The 19,421-nt window shown below is 36.2% G+C and overlaps 1 protein-coding gene across 5 annotated transcripts in view; it reads right to left on the bottom strand.

Annotated features, from left to right (window-relative positions):
- Positions 1-19,421, bottom strand: part of LOC124556660 (leucine-rich repeat protein 1-like) — a 98,259-nt gene that overhangs the window by 57,616 nt on the left and 21,222 nt on the right. For 4 of the 5 annotated variants that reach the window (XM_047130627.1, XM_047130630.1, XM_047130631.1 and 1 more), the window contains exons 3-5: positions 7,587-7,859; positions 7,031-7,264; positions 983-1,095 (exon numbers count right to left, since the gene is read on the bottom strand). In XM_047130627.1, coding sequence (XP_046986583.1) covers positions 983-1,095; positions 7,031-7,264; positions 7,587-7,859 — 620 coding nt within the window. Of the gene's footprint in view, positions 1-982; positions 1,096-7,030; positions 7,265-7,586; positions 7,860-11,804; positions 11,918-19,421 lie in introns of all 5 variants that reach the window. The other variant, XM_047130629.1, reaches the window with a different exon arrangement.

Here is a 19,421-nt window from a genome sequence, read left to right as displayed (position 1 = left end):
CAATTTGTTTATATCTACAATATCACATGTGTGATCTATTGGATGCTAAATGAATACATAAATAAATAAATAAAATTCTTAAAGTTAGTGCATATTTCAGTGATACACTCGTTTGCAACATTAATTTCGTGGTTCACATACGACCAGGGTGGTAAATCATGACGATGTGGGATGTTCACAATAAGTACATTTGTGTGGGTTAAATTATTTAAACATTTCCTCATTTCTGTAATGACCTTGTATGTCTCGCTTCTATAGATGTCGTTTGATCCTCCTATTAACACAGTGAAATCACCTTTATTCACACTATCTATGTCAGTTGATGTTGTTAGGTCCGTTATTTCACTCAATGGAGCCCCTGGCTTTACGAAACCAGATGCCTTGAAACTACATATTCTCATCAAGATTGCAGAAATTTCACGGCCGTGACTATCACCTAACACAGATTGTTTTGTGTTTCACACTTTTTGTAACCAGAGGATTTAAGGTTTTTCTTTGCACCTGACTAGTGTTGTTTTTTTGCTGCACGTATTCTAAATGTTCTTCAGTTTGCAGTATTGCTGGAGATACGTTTTTTAACTTAGTTTCCTTTGTTGCATTGAAGTCTGTGGTAGTGTAGGTGTGCGCACTTATTTTCGGAGTTTTTAGAATAATGTCTAATATCCTTATGTTCTTTGGTGTATATATTGTAAGATCTTGATGTAGTAATAATTATTATTATAGTTTTGAATTATCACATAATTTCTTTGGTTGTCGTAGATTCTTTGATTCATGGCACAGAAGATGATGTGAATAACATCTTTGAAACAGTAAAACTAGAGAAATGGGCTTTTACCCCTGAACTTAGATCATTTGAAAGAAACAATTTTTGTAACACAGAAAAATATGTTTTCTTGTGCAGGGAAACATTTTTTTATTGCATAAGACTACTATGCAGCACTATTCAATTGCAGTTGCAGCCATCTGAGCATAAACAACATACCGTAAATTCCTCATTTCCAAAACACCATTTGGAATGGAAAGTAAAAGATTATAATCCAAATGTAAGCCCCAAAGTCCATTAAGTTTCACTACTTCATTGGGCACAGTCTGAATCTGTAAAAACAAAATAAACTCATGAATAAATTCTTATAAAATGTGTTCACTTGTAGAAGCTCTCAGGAGGAACACTATCAATGCAACATTTCAAGGCTTCTGCAGTAATTATTTAATGCTGTCACCTGCAAAGCTACACTCAAAAAGTCTAAGCAGAATACAAACAATGGAATGATTACTGTCAACAACTGACTACATAGTGGAGGTGTAGAATAATGTACAGGCACATACACTAAAGTTTAAACATATTATTTTTATTAAAAGAGTGCTTGCTGGACTGGGTAAGTCGTCATCTTGTGCAGAGTTTGTGACGTGAGCAAGAAAGATATGGCTAGGAAGAGGATGACGAGAAAATGAGGACAAGGGAAGAGAAAGCTCAACCTGCTGACGATTTGAGGGGGCAGAATAGAATGGAGGTACAGAAAGACTACAGAAAACAATGTGGATAAGAGTTCAGAAACCTATAAATCAAACCAGTCATACGTCCAGGGTTAAGCAGTAGTGAAAAGTAAGACTCTGATATTGGGGCAGGGGTTGAGGGGAAGATACAAGGAATTAGATAACAAGTGGGGCCAGACTTAGGTGTAAAATAGGGCCTTGTATTTATGGCCCAAGGAGGGATGGGGGGAGGACAGTTTTAATCTGTACAATTCATGAAGCTTAGGTAAAAATACAGAGTGCAAGGGTTGTGGAGCAGTCACTAAAGTTAATCTTGCAGTGTTTAGTAGAATGATTCGCTAATGTGATGGTCAAAATTGCTTTTGATTAATAGTTTTGTGGTGGTCATTCATAAGAATGAACTACTCATCAATTGGAAACAAATTAGAGTAGCAGTTACACTTTTATTTTTTAACAATGGCTTTCAGCCGACAGGGTCATTTTCAAGTGGTTATCTGCTTGACACCCCATTTTATACTATTTAAAAATTCTTCTGCAGTGGTAAGTGAAACATTTTGTGGTATGCTCTCATTGTTTCCTTTTTTAATATAGTAGTAGTAGCAGCAGCAGCAGCAGCTTTATTCATCTGTAGACCTCTTTTTACAAGAATATAGGCCATTTACAAGTTTAGACCAATTTAAAATAAGCTTCTAGTTAAAGACAATCATTAGATTTACTCCTGGTATATAATTTTTCTTTACAAATAACTTATTAATAATGTAATGCCACACTGTTCACTCATATCTCACTACCAGTCACTGCACACACCATACATACATTGTTTCAAAACACTTCACTCACCCCACACACACACACACACACACACACACACACACACACACACACACACACACACACACACACACACACACAGGTCATCTCTGGGCCATTTTCTGTGCCACAACTTCCCATTTGCTATCCTGAAAAACTGAGGCAGCATCCCTTTATAATGAGTGAGGTGTTGAGCTCAGAAAGAGGAAGAAGTGTTAGTGTTGTGCAATGAATAGCTTGGGGGTAAGGTTTTCTATAAAAGGAAAAAAAACATAGTTTGAAGGTGTTATGTGGAATGTTGGATGTTTTATAATCATTATCATTATCATTATCATTATTATTTATTTGTATAACATTTTTTTTACCAAACTCCTACCTTGTTTTATCTAAGTAATCCTTCAATGTATAAAATGTACTGCATAACAGGTACTTTTTAGCTGCCTTTTTAAATAATTGTATTTTTGCAGTTTCTTTTATCTCTTTTGGTAATTTTGTTGTACAGTTTTATTCCTTGGTACAAAAAGCTGTTTTGAGCTTTATGTTTATTTTTTCTTGGGAAATGTAAGTTGAGACTAGCTCTTGTTGCATAGTCATGGACAGAGCTGTTTGTGCAGTAATTACCAATGTTATTTTAGATGCGTACAACTGACTGATAAATTTATTCACAAGGAGCAGTTAAAATCCCCAGTGTTTTGAACAGATCTTTACAATGAGCTCGACTACCATTTTTGATTATGATTCTTATGGCTCTTTTCTGGAGTCTGAAACTTGTGTACATATTTTGTGCATTTGTTCCCAAAAAAGAATGCCATAGCTAAGAATTGAATGTACATATGAACAGTATGTACCTAAAAGACACTGCATGTTACATACTGATGATATGAGACTAAAAGCATAACATGCTGATGACATTCTGTTTGCAAGTACCTCTGTGTGTTCACACCACTTCAACTGAGAATCAATAGTCATTCCTAGAAATTTTGCGTTTGTTACACAGTCTATCGAAGTGCCATCTACATTTAACTGAACATCATAATTTTTCCTCTTCAAACTGAAATTCATGGCCTTAGTTTTCTTTATGTTCAATGTCACTTTATTGCTTATTGACGAATCATGAATATCCTTGAGGGCTTCATTGTTTTCTCTGCAAGGAGTCCTTTTGTTTTCTCAGTGACTGTAATATTGCTGTCATCAGTGATGAGAATTTTTTCACCATAAGTAACACTACTGGCAACGTCATTGACGCATATCAGGAATAGTATTGGCCCTAATATGTTAACTTGCAGAACCCCTATATTAATGTATTTTATTTCTGATAAGTGTTTTACTAAATGTTTGGATCTATTTGAAGTATGTATTATCTCTACTCTTTGTACTCTACCTGCTAGGTATGATCGAAACCAGTCATTAGCTACCCCTCTTATTCCTAATGCTTCTAATTTATTTAATAGAATCTTGTGGTCAACTGTATCAAAGGTCTTAGAAAGATCCAAAAATATGCCTGTGACACATTCATCTTAGTCAAGAGCATCAAGTACAACCTTTGTGCATTCTACTACGGCCAACTCCGCATTTTTGCCACTTCAGAAACCAAACTGTGATTTGCTTAAAAGATTGTATTTATTCAGGTAATTCATTAATCTTTGCTTCTATTATTTTTGAGAATGGTGACAGCAGGGAAATGGGCAGTCAATTTTCTATGTCTTCTGCATTACCTTTCTTAAGCAAAGGTACAACTCTTGCCTGTTTTAACTGCTCTGGAAATGTCCCTGATGTGAAGGATTCATTTAAGGGGCCTTGTATAATCTCTATGCATTGTTTCAGTACACACAGTGGTACTTCATCTAAGCCTACTGACTTTTTAGTTTTAGTTTTTGAACTGTTTTATTGACTTTATTCTCTGTGGTTGGAAGTAACATCATTGCATTTAGTGCAACATTATTTACAGGTGTTATATTATTTGTTTTGGGGAATTATTGCTGTAACTTCTCTGCAGTACTTGAAAAATGCTCATTCATGTAGTCTGCATAGTGTTGTGGATTATTTATTACCTTATCCTCCTCCCTTAGCAGTATGTTATTCTGGATTTGTTTGCCTCTCCCCTTTTCCTTTTTTATAACATCCCAGACTGCTTTGTTTTTATTGTTTGTATTATATATTATTTTGTCATTAAATGACTTTTTTGCAGCAACCAGCACCTTCTATAAATCTTTTTGTATCTATAATAGAAATTTAGGAATTCTGGATCACTGTGACTCTTTTTCAAGGAACTTAAAATACCTAAGTGTTTGGGAGGACTTTTTAATACCTGCTGTTATCCATCTGCTTTTGTGAGATGTTGATACAGACACGCATATTTTTGGAAATGCCTTTTCAAATTTCAATTTAAATAATGTGGAGAACTTAGAAACTTTCTTATTCACATTGGTTTCCCTATACATTTCATCCCAGCTTTATTTTGCTAGCTCCTTTGAAAAATCTTTTATTTTGATTTCTGATAGATTTCATATGTAGGCTTGTAATTTAGGGAATGATTCGATACTTTATTTATTTATTTATTTATTTACTTATATCCCATAAATCCAATACTGTGAGGCATTCACATGGATGTAGGATGTGTCAGAATTATTACAAATAATACAAAAGGAATACATAAAAGTACCTCATGCAAGAGGGTATCTGGTGTAAGACAAAATACACATTAATAGGTATAGAAAAAATTACATTAAAAAATATGGTAGATCTTAATAGCTAAATGAAAGACACAGTAATGTTATCAGTGATTGTGAGTATCGTAATGCACAATAGCACATCAAATTAGTAAATGAAAAAAATCAATTACAGTTAACTCTACTGAAATATTCTTCTACCGAATAGAAGGAATTATCTAATAAATACTGTTTGAGCTGTTTAAATTTGGGAAGCTCTTGGATAAGTAATTTCAGTGATGGTGGGAGAGCATTGAACACCTTGCAGCTCATGTAATGGACTCCTTTTTGTACAATAGTAAGGTTTTTTGATCCATAATGGAGGTCCATCTTCCTCCTGGTATTGTGGGTATGGTATGAATCATTGGTTTTGTACGATTGTCCGTTTTTACCAATGAAACATAACAGGGAGTAGATATATTGGCATGCAGCTGTCAGTATCCCTAATTTTCTGAAAAGGTTCCTACAAGAATGTCTAGGCTGGACTCCGCTCATTATCCTAATAACTCTCTTTTGGGCAATGAATATTTTTTTGGATAGTGGCTGATTACCCCATGAAACTATGCCATACAGCAATAATGCATGGAAATAACTAAAATAAGCACCTTTTGTGGTGTCTCGGTCACATACAGTGGAAATAATACGAACAGCGAATGTTGCTGAGCTGAGTTTTTTGTGGAGGTGCAAAATATGTTCAGACCATTTTAGACTGTTGTCAATGTATACACCCAGAAACTTGGTTGACTCAACTTTTAGTAACTCACTACCATTCAATGTAATACTTAATTGATCATCAACTTTTTTCCTTACTTGGAAGTGCACGAACTGGGTCTTATTAACATTTAGTGATAACCCATTATTTAGAAACCAATTACATACTTCACTAAAGAAAATATTGGCCGATTCCTCAAGATTGAGGTTGGGAGTTTTGTTGAGGATAGAGGTGTCATCAGCAAAAAGAGTAAAGTGAGTTTTTTGTTATTTGATAGAGATGGTCTGATAGTCCGGGATCTTTTACAGCAACATCACATTTTTCCCTGTCCATATTTGTGGCCACATGGTCAATTACTGATGCAGTCATTGTAGTAACCCTTGTTGCACTACTGACCAATGGGGACATGCCAAAACTTTGAAGGATATTTATAAGGGTGCTGGTGGATTCATTTATGGTATTAGTGTTGATGTTAATGTCCCACACACGATTACGTTGACATTTGTACTTGAGAATTTATCTAAAACTTCTGTTAATTTATTGAAAAAAGTGTCCGCACTACCACTGCGAGATCTATACACACATAAAATGATTAATTTCTTGGTGATATCAAGCCCTGTTAATTCAATAGCTGATATTTCAAAGTGTTTGTTTTCACTTGCTGTACTGAGGTCATGTCTGGATTTGAACTGTGTTCCTTTTCTGATACAAATGCATGATCCTCCACTCCTTGAAGCATTCCTGCAGTAAGAGTTTGCCCTTCCATATGATGATAACACTATCTGTTGGATTTCTGTCTCTACATCAGTGCTTAGTAACACTAACTACTGTGCAATTCAAATATTGGAGCTCAACTTCTAATAGTTGTACTTTATTTTTTATTGATTGCATATTTAGATGGAGGATTGTCAAGCTAATACTTCAAGGTGAATTAATAGGAATTAATGCTATCATGCCTTGTTTCTCAGTTCCTAACACCTGCTATGCAGCAGAGTGTGACAATCTTGCTTTCCTCAGTCACTTTACTGCAGCACAGAAATCCAACATCTAAATCACGTTCTAAGGAAAATACCCCAATGATGTAGAACTTACATGACAAGTATGAATGAAGTAACTAATATTATCACTGTTGGCTTAAAAAATTAGTAGCTACTAGTTCCAGTTAACAGTAATGCATATTCCTTATATTAGTACCAAATGGTGAGCTGAAGATTGATTACAAAACTAAAGTATGTAAATAATGCGAAATCATAGAATCAGTATAACAGGTATAACAAGAGGATTAATAATCATTTCGAGAACGTACCATATTGTTCTGTAAATCAAGTAGTCTTAAGTTCTCTTTCAGAAGAGGGCTTGCAAGGAAGTCCCAATTACTTTTAATACCTAATCTGTTGCGTGAGAGGTTTAACACAGTCAAGGGGAGAGTGCCAACAAATGCTGGAATTTCAACCAGGTTGCTGTTTACAACTTCAAGGTGAGTAAGTTGCTGAAGTCCTGCAATTTCATCTGGAAGATAATCCATTTCAATGTGGTGGAGCTGAAAAGGAAACATGAATAACTAAATTCCTTAGCTGAGTTAATCTATATTTAAGGTGTAGTACTTACTACATCCTCTGAACAATCACACTTCATTAAATTGCACATAATTTTTTTTTTTTTTTTTTTTTTTTTTTTTTGAGAATATTGAATACCGTAATACCAGAAAGTAATAATTACCATTATTTCAAATGTATATGATAAAGGTCCCTTGAATCCCAGGTTTGACACCTATGTATTCAATTAATGACACAGTGGTCCTCCTCTAACACACTACAAAAACATTTGAAACAAACATTTTACTCCAATAATACAATACATACCTTAAGCACTTTCAGGTTCTGAGGCATATTTTTGAAATCTTCCAACTGTTTCTTATTTTTGAAATCTTCCAACTGTTTCTGACTGCTTGACTCTTTTACAGTTTCTGATGGACCTACTGGTTTGCTTAGAAACTTCACAAGATTTCCAAAGCTTTGAATAAAAATCACATTATTAGTTATTCTCACTTCATGAGGTGGTTCCCTCAACCTAATGGTAAGCTGTCTTTTGCGTAAGACTCCAAAAAATACTTGCTCCACATTTTCTGCTGAAAGCTATGGAAAACAAAAATGGAATTACTCTAGTGCAACAGTTGTCATTAGAAATCATAAAAAAAATAACAAGTTAACTTCCCCACCTAATGTTACATTATCTATGTCTAGAGACGTCAATGATGGGACAAGATATGGTTTTATGAATATAAATGAAATATAAGGTTTGAAGTTTTACACCCATTTTGTAACATTACAGTATAAATATTGAGAACTACAATGGTTGCACACTCAAACAATGAAAAAATGTGGTAAATCTGACAAAAACAGTCTTACCTCTAGTCTTTTGAATGCAGATTCCTTCTGTGGAAATAATGGAGAAAAGGTTAGCAGAGAAGAGGAAAGGGGGAAGTCCCATTAATATAACTGATGGTAATTTATCACAAACATGTAGTAAGTGGAGTGTTAAACAATACAGAGAAGATGACAAAAGGAAATCTTATGGAATGAACACTAAAACAGGATTAGTAATTGACAGCACAAGGAACTGATGACACAACAAGAGGTGTGTTAGGTACATGATACTCACAGAAAAAAAAAAAAAAAGAGAGATAGTAGACAGAAAAAAAAACCACATGAGAAGTAATTAGAGGTACGATGTTGTTGTTGTGTGTGTGTGTGTGTGTGTGTGTGTGTGTGTGTGTGTGTGTGAGTGAGAGAGTGAGAGAGAGAGAGAGAGAGAGAGAGAGAGAGAGAGAGAGAGAGAGAGAGTATATATGATGATAATGGATGAAAAATTGTGAGAAAGTTAGCATAGAAAAACAACACTAGTTCATATTTTTGTTTTCTATCTGTTTTTGGCTGGATGAAACATGGTTACACAAAAATTCCTTCAGATATGAACATTTCACTGCTGCAACTGGCTTTGCTTACTCTGCCTCATTTCATCAGAGGAGGAAAGTTTATATTGAGTTCAGTAGGGCCCCCTCGTGTATGAAATTCTAGGTTTCTCTTTCCCTGCTTTTACTTCCTTTACTTTTAGCAGTTTGCCTGTTTTATGGCATTTTTGTTGGATTTGAGAGTAGTAATCCAATTTTTAAGGTGCAATGATGTGGAAAGTTCTTTTCAAAGAGAGCAACTTAACATTTCAACAGTTTCCTAGACAAACATAAAATCATCTTCAGTCTTAAAAGAGAATTGTACTTTGGAACATTTTCAACAGAATAAACACTTCACATGCATGCTACATGAAAACACTCACTGAATATCTACATACAACTAAAAGAGAAGAACATTGTATAAATTTAAAAGCTTATAACGTAATTACAGCACGAATCTCTCAGTGCCACATCATAACATGCATGGCAATGCACAAAAAATACTCCCGCAAATGCTAAGTATATGGAAGGTTCCCTCTGTGTTAACAGCATGCCCAATGAAAACAAAATAAAGTGAATACTCTATATTACCACCATTATACAGTACTTCACAGTAAATTCTCAAGTAATGATTAGGAACATGAATCATCTAAACTTACGAAAACTTCAAATTCTTTGAAAAATTGTTGACTACAAGAAAACTCTGAAATTGATGAAACTGTGCTGCAAAACTATATTAATGACATTTTATTACACTCAACAAAAAATTTTCTATAGCTTTTCCAAGGCAAGTTCCTTGAACCCATGAGATGCACTAGCTTTTCATAAACCACATGTCTCTTTTTGATTCTAAAAGCAGTTGTTTTGCATGTGATTTTTTTCACATTTCAAATGTGTACCAAGACTGGTTGAAATTGCTCCATGAATTTCACAGTTATGCTTTTCATGTCACATATTCATGGGGCCTGTCCCCAGTCCCCCAGCAACCATGAAAACTGTGAATTCAAAATTAACATAGTTTGAATGAATGCAACATTTTTTTTTCGCTCACTCAGGCTGCTATTTATTTAAACTCTTCAGTCATTCCACAATGCGTTTCAGATTTTTCAGCCATTATTTAGTGATTATCTGAACAGAAAGGCACAATATATTACTACTATGAAATGGAAACACAATGGTGTGCAAGAGAGTTAACTGAAGGATAGTTACCTAAAAAAGTTACCATATCTATAAAAATGGTAGCAAATTTTTTTCATTTTGTTTTTCCATTAATTTTGGTTTATAAAAATTTAACTACTAGGAAAAGCTCAAAAATTTTAAACTCCACTTATTAGACAAACAATGTAAATATTATTACACAAACAATGTAAATACTCTTATCTGTTAGAGTGGAAACTATGAACTGAATTGCTATTTGGGTTTTGATTTTGAAAATGACAAACTTTTGATTCCCTTGAAGTCTGCTCCATGCATACCACATCACAGTTTTTGGATTTGATTGAAAGAACATGCAAAATGTAACAAAAATAATCAAAATGCATCCATGATGCATTTGATATAAAACACACAAAGACATTCCAAAATATTTATCATAAACTCCAAATCCTTCATCATGCAAAGAAAGGAAAGAAAATGAATATTCTAGAAGAATTAATAACTTTAATAATTTTAAAAATCAACCACATGCACTTACCGACAAACTGAACTACAAAACAGATAGTATTTTGACAATTTTACTGGTATTCTGCTCACAGCTAATCTAGACCAAAATAACAGTTCCATTCACACTTTCGACATGAACAGATGGGAGTATTTATGTTGCCTGTATACTATGCAAAATTTAAAATTTTTGGACTTCCCATTTCGGTATATCTTTTGAAAATATTATTTTTATTTTTAAACAACAGAAAGTAGAGAATGCAATAACAACAATATGGAAACGATAGATTGCTACTCAACACAGAGAAGAGGTGTTGGGTTGCAGACAGGCACAATGAAAAAATCCTGCTAAAATATTAAATCTTTTGGACAAAAAGTCCTCTTTCTGCAGTAGAAAGACACACACACACACACACACACACACACACACACACACACACACACACACACACAAAATAGTCTGCAAATTGAACTTTCATCTCCCTCTTAGTATGTTAATATGCACACCTCTTCTCAATACATGTTGAGCTCTGTGAGAAAATTCTGAAAACAATATTTATAATTTTGAGGACACCACAAATGCTGTAACCTTTGCCTGACTGCTAATGATGCCAGTTCTATCCCACATAAGCCTTTATTTAAACCAATTAAAGCTGTGCAAAAGCCAGTGAGGATGAACTCTAGAAAAATTATGTAGAAGTTATGATGAAAATGGATCCAGGATTAAGTTTGTGGAGTCCTAACTGATTGAAGACATTAGCCTGAAATGCATCTGCTCTGGTAATATTTCTTACCAACATACAACTATGGATACATAATATACCTGCCTGTTTCATTTTCTTCGGTTTCATAAATCACATCCTGCAATAATTTCAGATTTATTTTACTGTCATACTTTAGTCACTAATATGCAATAGGAAATGAAAAGTTCAATTAATGATTGTTTTAATTACATTTTAATTAAACCATGAGTCAGTCTTGAAATAACATAATGCAATCAAACTCACTGAACTACTTCAGTGTCAATCATGTTAAGGACTTGTTACTCAGCCACTACTTACTCTTGCAGTGGATGTCCACACAAAACTAGATTTAGTATTACTTCTAGTCTGTCGTTTCGCTGGTGGAAGTCTGCACTTACCATGTACCCATAACAGAAGCTATTAACATGTATTGATAGCATCTAAATAAAAATGATGGTGTCCTCTCAGAATAAAACAAATATGTTACCCATGGTCTACCAATGACTGATTACAAACAAATGCTCCAAAACAGGTACCACCCCACAAACTAGGTATGACTGCAATAAACATATGCAAAAAACTTTCCCCAACTGTTCTTTATCTATCTATCTATCTATCTATCTATCTATCTATCTATCTATCTATCTATCTACCTACCTACCTATCTACCTTTGGAAGATTTCTTTTCTTAAATAATGCTTTTTGTGCTGTATTTCAGCAACTATTACCTGTTCAAACTGCAAAAAATACTCTCAGTAGAATAGCTGAATCAAATGTAAATTGTGTTTTCTTCCCAAAAGCACATTCAAGCTGTGGAGATCCACCTGAAGATGTTCACAATCTGAAATGAAGTCAGGTCTATATATAAGGTAGTCCACAAATGTTCATGAAAGTATACTAGTGAAAAAGTTTCACCTACAGGATGGCATTATTTGGACTGATTATTACTCCTGTTATTCATTGTAAATGACTGTGTACTTGCAGTCTAGGCACTAAACCCAGTCCTTTCTATCAAGATACTTGCAATTAGAGCATTTTCACATAAAATTAGTCAATTCTTAGAATAACAGTTCAGTGCAGCATAACACTCAATGAAGTAGGAAGTGAATTTTGAATGAAACTTTTTTTTTGAAATGTTTTACTCAAACTTGAATCAATTACAAGTTGCTATTAGCAATTTTGGACCATTAAAAGTGAAGTATCACTGCACCACTATGTCATTAACATCAGTACAGCAAATGAGACCTCATTCTGTGTGTACATCTGTAATCAAACAAAACTGAACCATAAAAAATTGGATCATACCAACTTCTGCTTATTGCGTATACTCCTAGTGTAGCTTCACCAAACCACCTTCAGTGTCTCCAGCATCAGGGGCGCCGACTTATAAAAAATATTGGGGAGGCCCATACTGGGGCTCTTGCCCTGGGAAATTTTCTAAATTTTACATGAAAAATAGTGAGTTTTAAAGTTTTTTAAGCATTTTGGAGTCATATGATCAACATTACAACCCCGAAAACTGGACTCTCGATAACTCTACACTCCGGGAAACTCGACAAGCATGACATTTTTTGGCTTTTCTTAAAAAGCTAATTTAATTTACAGTAATAATCATGCTCATAGACTATTACAGAGCAGTTAATATATAGCTCCGAAAAGACTGAAATTATATTTAAATAAATCCTAAACTATCATTAAAAGAATAAAACATAAAAAAATATTGCTGTCGCACAGTAATAGCACATTGATTAATAAGTGAAAAAGCAAATTTAATCTTACTTTGAATAAGGTTAAGGGTTCATTAAATAAAAACAATATCTCAAAGTTAATGCTTAATACAGTTAATAAAGTTAATACAGTATGCCTAATACTTTCAGTCAAAAGTATGTAAATAGTGGGTTTTAATTGGGTCTTACACCCTAAAAATATTTAAGTATTTGAAAATAACTAATACAGTACTATAGTAATATAGTAACACAGTACTAAACTAGTACTAATATTTTTAAACTGAAAATTTCATTATATATGTATTTAATTCTTCATAAAATAAAGATTTTTAATATTGCTCTAAATGCCATTATTAGTGCTAGAGTGTCTTTAGAAAGGTGTAAATGTCAACCGCCTGACTGGATTACTGAATATGAAGTCATTGATGACTGGTCGGATATCCAATTCACCCAAAACATCTTGGTAGGCATGAAGAACAGCCAAGTTGTTGAATAGCTTCTGTCCCATTGTTGTTAGGAGATATAACTTCAGACATACAAGGGCACTAAATGACTGTTCTGATGTTGCTGTAGTGATTGGAACTATTTGGAGAAGCTTAATGCACTTCACTACTTCACATAACATTTCTCCAACTGCAGGCTCTTGTGTAATGTACTTTCTTACATCACGAATGGTTTTTAAGACCAGTTGTTTTTTTATTAGTGATATAAGCTAACATATTCAAGTGTTAGCGCAGTCTCTCAATGTCTAGGTCATTTCTGAAAAACTCTTTGATTTTTCCAAATTTGTTTCACCTCTGTTTACTAAAAGCAAGCACTCTTGTTCAACTGCAATGACCCGTGTGAGTCCAGTTGAAGCAAACTGCTCAGTAATGCAAGATTGCACCGTTTCAGAAACTTCAATGTAAATAGCTTTGTAGTATTCCTTTGGGGCTATGAAAGTGTGCGGTGAGCTGGCTTCGTTGTTTTCATACTACTTTGGTATACTTCGATTCCGTGGAAGCGAAGGATCATCAACTCGTGAAGGTTTTTCTTTTTAACACAATTCCCAAAAGTGTTCAAAACTATCACGCCTTCCATTCAATATACAAATCAAGCCCTCATATATTTTTTCCAGATCAGCAACACTTAGATGGGGGCATTGAATTTTTTCATTGACACCCTCTACTGTGTTCACTGCTTGGCAATAAAGACGTAACAAGAAATAAGTCTTGAATTACAACATTGCAAGTTTGTAACCTGCCTCTGTTTTGTCCTCTGCAGAAAATGTTTCAAAAGACTCTAGAAGTCCTTCACAGTTTTCCAATATTCTCAAGATACTGGAAGCTCGCATAGTCCATCGAGTCGGGCAAAGGGGTCGTAGACCAGCTTGGTCATTTGCACTCTCACAGCATATGCTTCTGAAAAGTCCCATCCCTTTGTTGTTTATTAAGTCCTTGACTAAAGCCATAATATCCATCATTGATGTAAGATGGTGGAGACTGTCTACAACTGCCAAGTATAAACTGTGTGCAGTGCAGTACACATAATGTGTTTTTGGTTGTATATCCAAAACTAACTTTTTTTAGTCCTTTGAATTTACCTCTCATATTCGAGACACCACCCTAGCACTGTCCTCTTAAGTTATCCACTGACAAATCAAGAGGAGCAAAAATGTCTTTTAAAATACTAAACAGAGTTTGTGATTCAGTTTTGGGGGTCTCGTATAAGCCAATAAAGTCTTCGTTGATGATTAAGGAATCATCGACAGTACGAATACAAAATGACACTTGTTTGTGAATTGAAGAATCACTTATTTCATCAACCGTAATAGAAAAATGTTCAGTCTTCTTGATTGCAGCCAATACCTTTCTCAACACAGACTTTCCTAGTAGATCAATGATCTCATTTTGAATATTGTGGGACGTCCACTTATACACTGAACACCCTAACCAATCTTTAAACTCAGGTATGCCATTCTTTTGGAGTTCCAACTATTGAAAAATATTTGAGTTTACATCTTCATGCCCTCTAATTGCTAGTCCTTTTCGGCATACAAATTGCACGGTAGTAAAAATTGTCTCAAGAGCTAAACAGCCTTTCTTCATATCACTATCTAACTGTTCATTCAATTGGGAGGCCACACTTCAGTTAGTGATACAATTTAGTTTAAGAACACCTTCTTTACGCGTAAATGTATTTTCATGAAGACAGAATTTTTCCAAAACCTTTTTCCAGTTAGAGAACCCTACGGAAGTAAATGCATCTTCTTTTTTTGAAGAACATTGTAATAAATTTTTATCATCTGCCTCTTTGCAGGTCTTGAAAAAACTTTTTCGGTAGATGCTTCATACGCTATCCATGTATATTTGATCAAACAAGACACCAAGACTTCTGAAACGATCTTCCCTTACTGAACTGTCCAGGTTTCGGCTGTGAACGGTTCTTGCCTCAAGACAATGAAGCAACTGACGACACAATAATTGTTGGAGGTTGACTTGCAGTATCATCAACTTCCAAGCACGCCTTTTTTGGTAACAAATTTATCCATTGTAAACTTAATTCACAATACAATAGGAGTCTGAAGTAAATGTATAAAATATAGTCTTGTAAAATAGTCAACTAGACACTAAAGTCGGAATACTAAACAGATCTGTAGCATGCATTGAACGAAACTATCCACACTGAATGACTGCGACAGCAGGGTGGGCTTTATATAGCCGCAGTGTCATAATGTCTCGAAGCGTCAAGGCGACGCGAGGCAGAGGGTTCCAGGGGCTTCTGCTCCAGTCCTTTTGATGTCACCGCAGCTGCAGTGCTGACATGCCAGTGCCAGACTTTACCTGAAGGTTCGTCCACTGGGACAAATTTTAAGTGTGGCCACAGCACTGTAAAACTATCATGATTCACACCACTTGCTTTCAGTTAACCTGCTTACTACCGTAATAATTATTTGTTTTAACTCATTACTGAATGTATTTTAAAAGGTAACTATCGTCAACCAAGGAAAATAAAAAATTCCAACATAATTTTGCGATTTTACACAGCATAATATAGCTAATAATTTTCTTAAATTATTGGGGGGGGCTCCACTTCCCTCCCCCCCCCCCCACCCCCCCAAAAACGAATTTTTGAGGGGGCTCAGGCCCCATGGAGTCAGGACATGTGTCCAGCATAATAAGATATATCTACACATTAGAAGCCTTCATACATTATTCATATGTTCAAAATTAACAGGTAAGTATACAAGGTGGAATCCAAACTTTTCGGGACTGGTGCTGCCATCTGGAAAGTAGGAGTAGTAAATCTTTGCACCACTTGCTGGCGAGAGCTGCATATCTGATGAGTCAGTGTGCAGAGTGGCATTCATCTGGGAGGATGTGTTGTGTGTCCACAGTGATTTCTGTAATACTGTGTGTTTGGTGTGTGGTGATTTTACAATGGATCCGCGAACAGAACAGCACACGTGTATCAAATTCTGTGCGAATCTTGGGAAAAGTGCTACTGAGACCCTTGCAAGTGTTTGGCGGACAGAGCACGAGCCGTACGTGTGTGTGTCAAGTGGCACGCTCTGTTCAGGGCCGGCCGTACAGACATCGAAGATGACGCTCACACTGGAAGGCCCGTTAGCAGCACAATGCCAGACATTGCTGCCAAACTGCAACAATCGGTTCATGCAGATCGACGTCAAACCTTCAAGACCTTGCAGATGATGTGGGTATCGGTTATGGGACATGTCAACGAATGTAGACTGATGAATTTGGCACACATCATGTCGCCGCAAATTTTGTGCCAAGGATCTCAACTGCCGATCAGAAGGTGCAGCGTGTTGAAGTGAGCACGGACCTTCAACACACCGCATCTGATGATGCGACCTTCTTGTCATGGGTTATCACAGATGACGAGAGCTGGATTTACGGTTATTACCCAGAGATAAAGCAACAATCATCCCAGTGGAAGAGCCCGGGCTCTCCAACACTCAAAAAAGCAAAACAGGTGAAGAGCAAAGTAAAGAGCACGATCATTGTTTTCTTTGATACCGAGGGAATTGTGCACAAAGAATTCGCCACCCAACCAAACAGTGAATTCCGTGTACCACTGTGACATTTTGCGGTGGCTCTGAACACACACAGCGACGACGGCTCGAACTTTGGCATCAAGGGAACTGGCTGCCGCATCACGACAACGCACCCTGTAACACCACCTTGCTCACCGGGGCCTTTTTGGCAAAAAACAACACAGCGGTTGTACCCCACCCACCGTACTCGCCAGATTTGGCACCTCGCAACTTCGCACTATTCCCAGAACTGAAACTCAAGTTGAAAGGCCGTCGGTTCGACACTCTAGAGAGGATTCGAGAAGCATCACTGGCAGTGATAAACACCGTCAAATAACAGGACTGCCAGAAAACGTTTGACCAGTGGCAGAAGCGCTGGGACCAGTGTGTACGTGTGGATGGGAACTACTTCGAGGGTGATGGTGACCATTAGGCCAAAGGTAAAGTTTTCAACAGATAGCAGCACCAGTCCCAAAAATTTTGGATAGCACTTCATAAGTGGCACTGAATAGAAAATGTAGTTTGCAGAAATGTGTATTATTTTCTAGTCCACAGTACCTCATGTGGCAGTTTTAAGTGATTCTTCACACAGAGAGAAGCAGTGCCACACTCAATTTCAAAAAGACACAACATATTCAGTTCAGCACATCTAGAAGTACTAAACAATGATAAGTGTAACAGATGGTGCGGAAATAATAACTAGTGTGGAAACTTCAAAATATTTAGGTGTTAATACTGATAAGAATTTAAACTGGAAAAACCACATTTTAGAACTGCTAACACAATTTAGTTCAGCCACATTTGCACTGTGAATTATTGCAAATCTTATGGGGAGAGAAATCAGTAGGTTGGCATACTCTGCATACTTTTCACTCAATAATGCTGTATTAAATGATGTTCTGGGGCCTTATTTTTAAGAAAAGGTTTTTATTGCTCAAAAATATGCTGTAAGGATGCTATAAGATTATCACCCATGATCTTTTTATAGGTATATGTTGAAGGAGTTAGGCATTTTTACTATTCCTTCACAGTATGCTTATGCCCTCATGATGTTTGTGGTAAATAATGTACTACAGTTCAAATGGAACAACAGTGTACCTAATTACAATACGAGAAGAAAAAAATTACATTCATTACTCCACATTAAGGTCGTCTTTAGCACAAAACAGGGGTGCACAATGTTGCCGCCAAAATGTTTCATCCCTTACCCAATGAAGTAAAATGCCTGACAGACAGTTACATTAAATTTGAAAGTTTCTCCTTGACACACCCATTCCATAGAATAATTTCTAGGTTTGAAATGTGTAAAGGTTGACGGGCAACAATTACTAATTCACATTTATATTTTTTTAAAATTGAACTTGTAACTACTAAAATGTAGACTTTCACAGCCGGAAATATCATGTCCATTATAATTATCCGGGCTGTTATGCCGTGGTCGGTTGATGAATTCTGTGGTGATTCCCAACGTTGAGTCAGTAGCGAGCCAGTGTTTGTGTTGGACCTTCCATCGAGCTACGGACCCCCTTGAAGATGTCTCCCGCAGTCGGAGACGAAATGTTGGGAATCACCACAGAATTCATCAACCGACCACGGCATAACAGCCCGGATAATTATAATGGACATGAACTTGTAACTGGTCAGCAAGTAGCCATATTTGCATACGAATGAGTAATGTGAGTGTAAATTAACTGTACAAATGATCTGTGGAACATGAAACTAACCACCAGGTAGTATACATGTCATAAAGAACTTCCGTGCAGCAAAATGAAGGTAACACTAGCACTGATAACTTGAACCATGGAATCTGGTTCTCCCATTTCATCTGTCATGTCTATCTCCAATGTGCACACATGTAGGCAGAGACAAAAGCTGATTGATAAAGACAAAAATGTCAAATACCCTAGATTCTTCCATTGTGACAAAAGAAAGTAATAACTGAAAATATCAGTGTAAATGGAGTGGTAAAACTAGTGTGAGAAATACTTGTCACATCTTCTAGTCAGTCTAGTCCCGTTCTTTGCACTCTGATTTATTCACATGGGTTTTGTATACCACAAGATAAAAACAAGAACTATGTGTTACATGGGTCAAACTAGAGCCCCACAAGAAGGCCTGGGTTCAAGTCTACAGCCACTGAACACCAAAGGATTAACTCAGGAACATAAAGGATACCTTCAGAGTTTGTATCTGCCTGGAGATGTGGGAGAACCACTACGCAGCACAATCTCCAAGTCAACCATTCCATACGCATATCAAAGTCTGTTAGCAGCAGACTATGAGCCATTCAAAGAGAAGTACAGAGAGAGATCATAAACACTGGGCTAGTACGATGGGTTTGAAACTGTTTCCTACAGTGGAGTGATCTGCTCCAGCATACATTGTGACAGACTTTATAGGCTGCTTGATGCCATAGGGTTTGCCAAATACAACTGGCATCAGCAGCTGCAGCAGGATCTGTTGGGTTCAGCCTCCTAGAGATATGCCCTATGTTGGTCATACTGATATGAGTGCAAACATCTCTTCATCTTCATCAGTCCCAAATGAGGACATGAGGACATCACAACTCCCCCCCCCCCCCC

This window comes from Schistocerca americana, chromosome X (assembly GCF_021461395.2).
Source record: "Schistocerca americana isolate TAMUIC-IGC-003095 chromosome X, iqSchAmer2.1, whole genome shotgun sequence".
NCBI classification, from domain to species: Eukaryota; Metazoa; Arthropoda; class Insecta; order Orthoptera; family Acrididae; genus Schistocerca; species Schistocerca americana.
The sequence above is the reverse complement of the archived record's forward strand: the minus strand, read 5'-3'. Positions and strand labels throughout refer to the sequence as shown.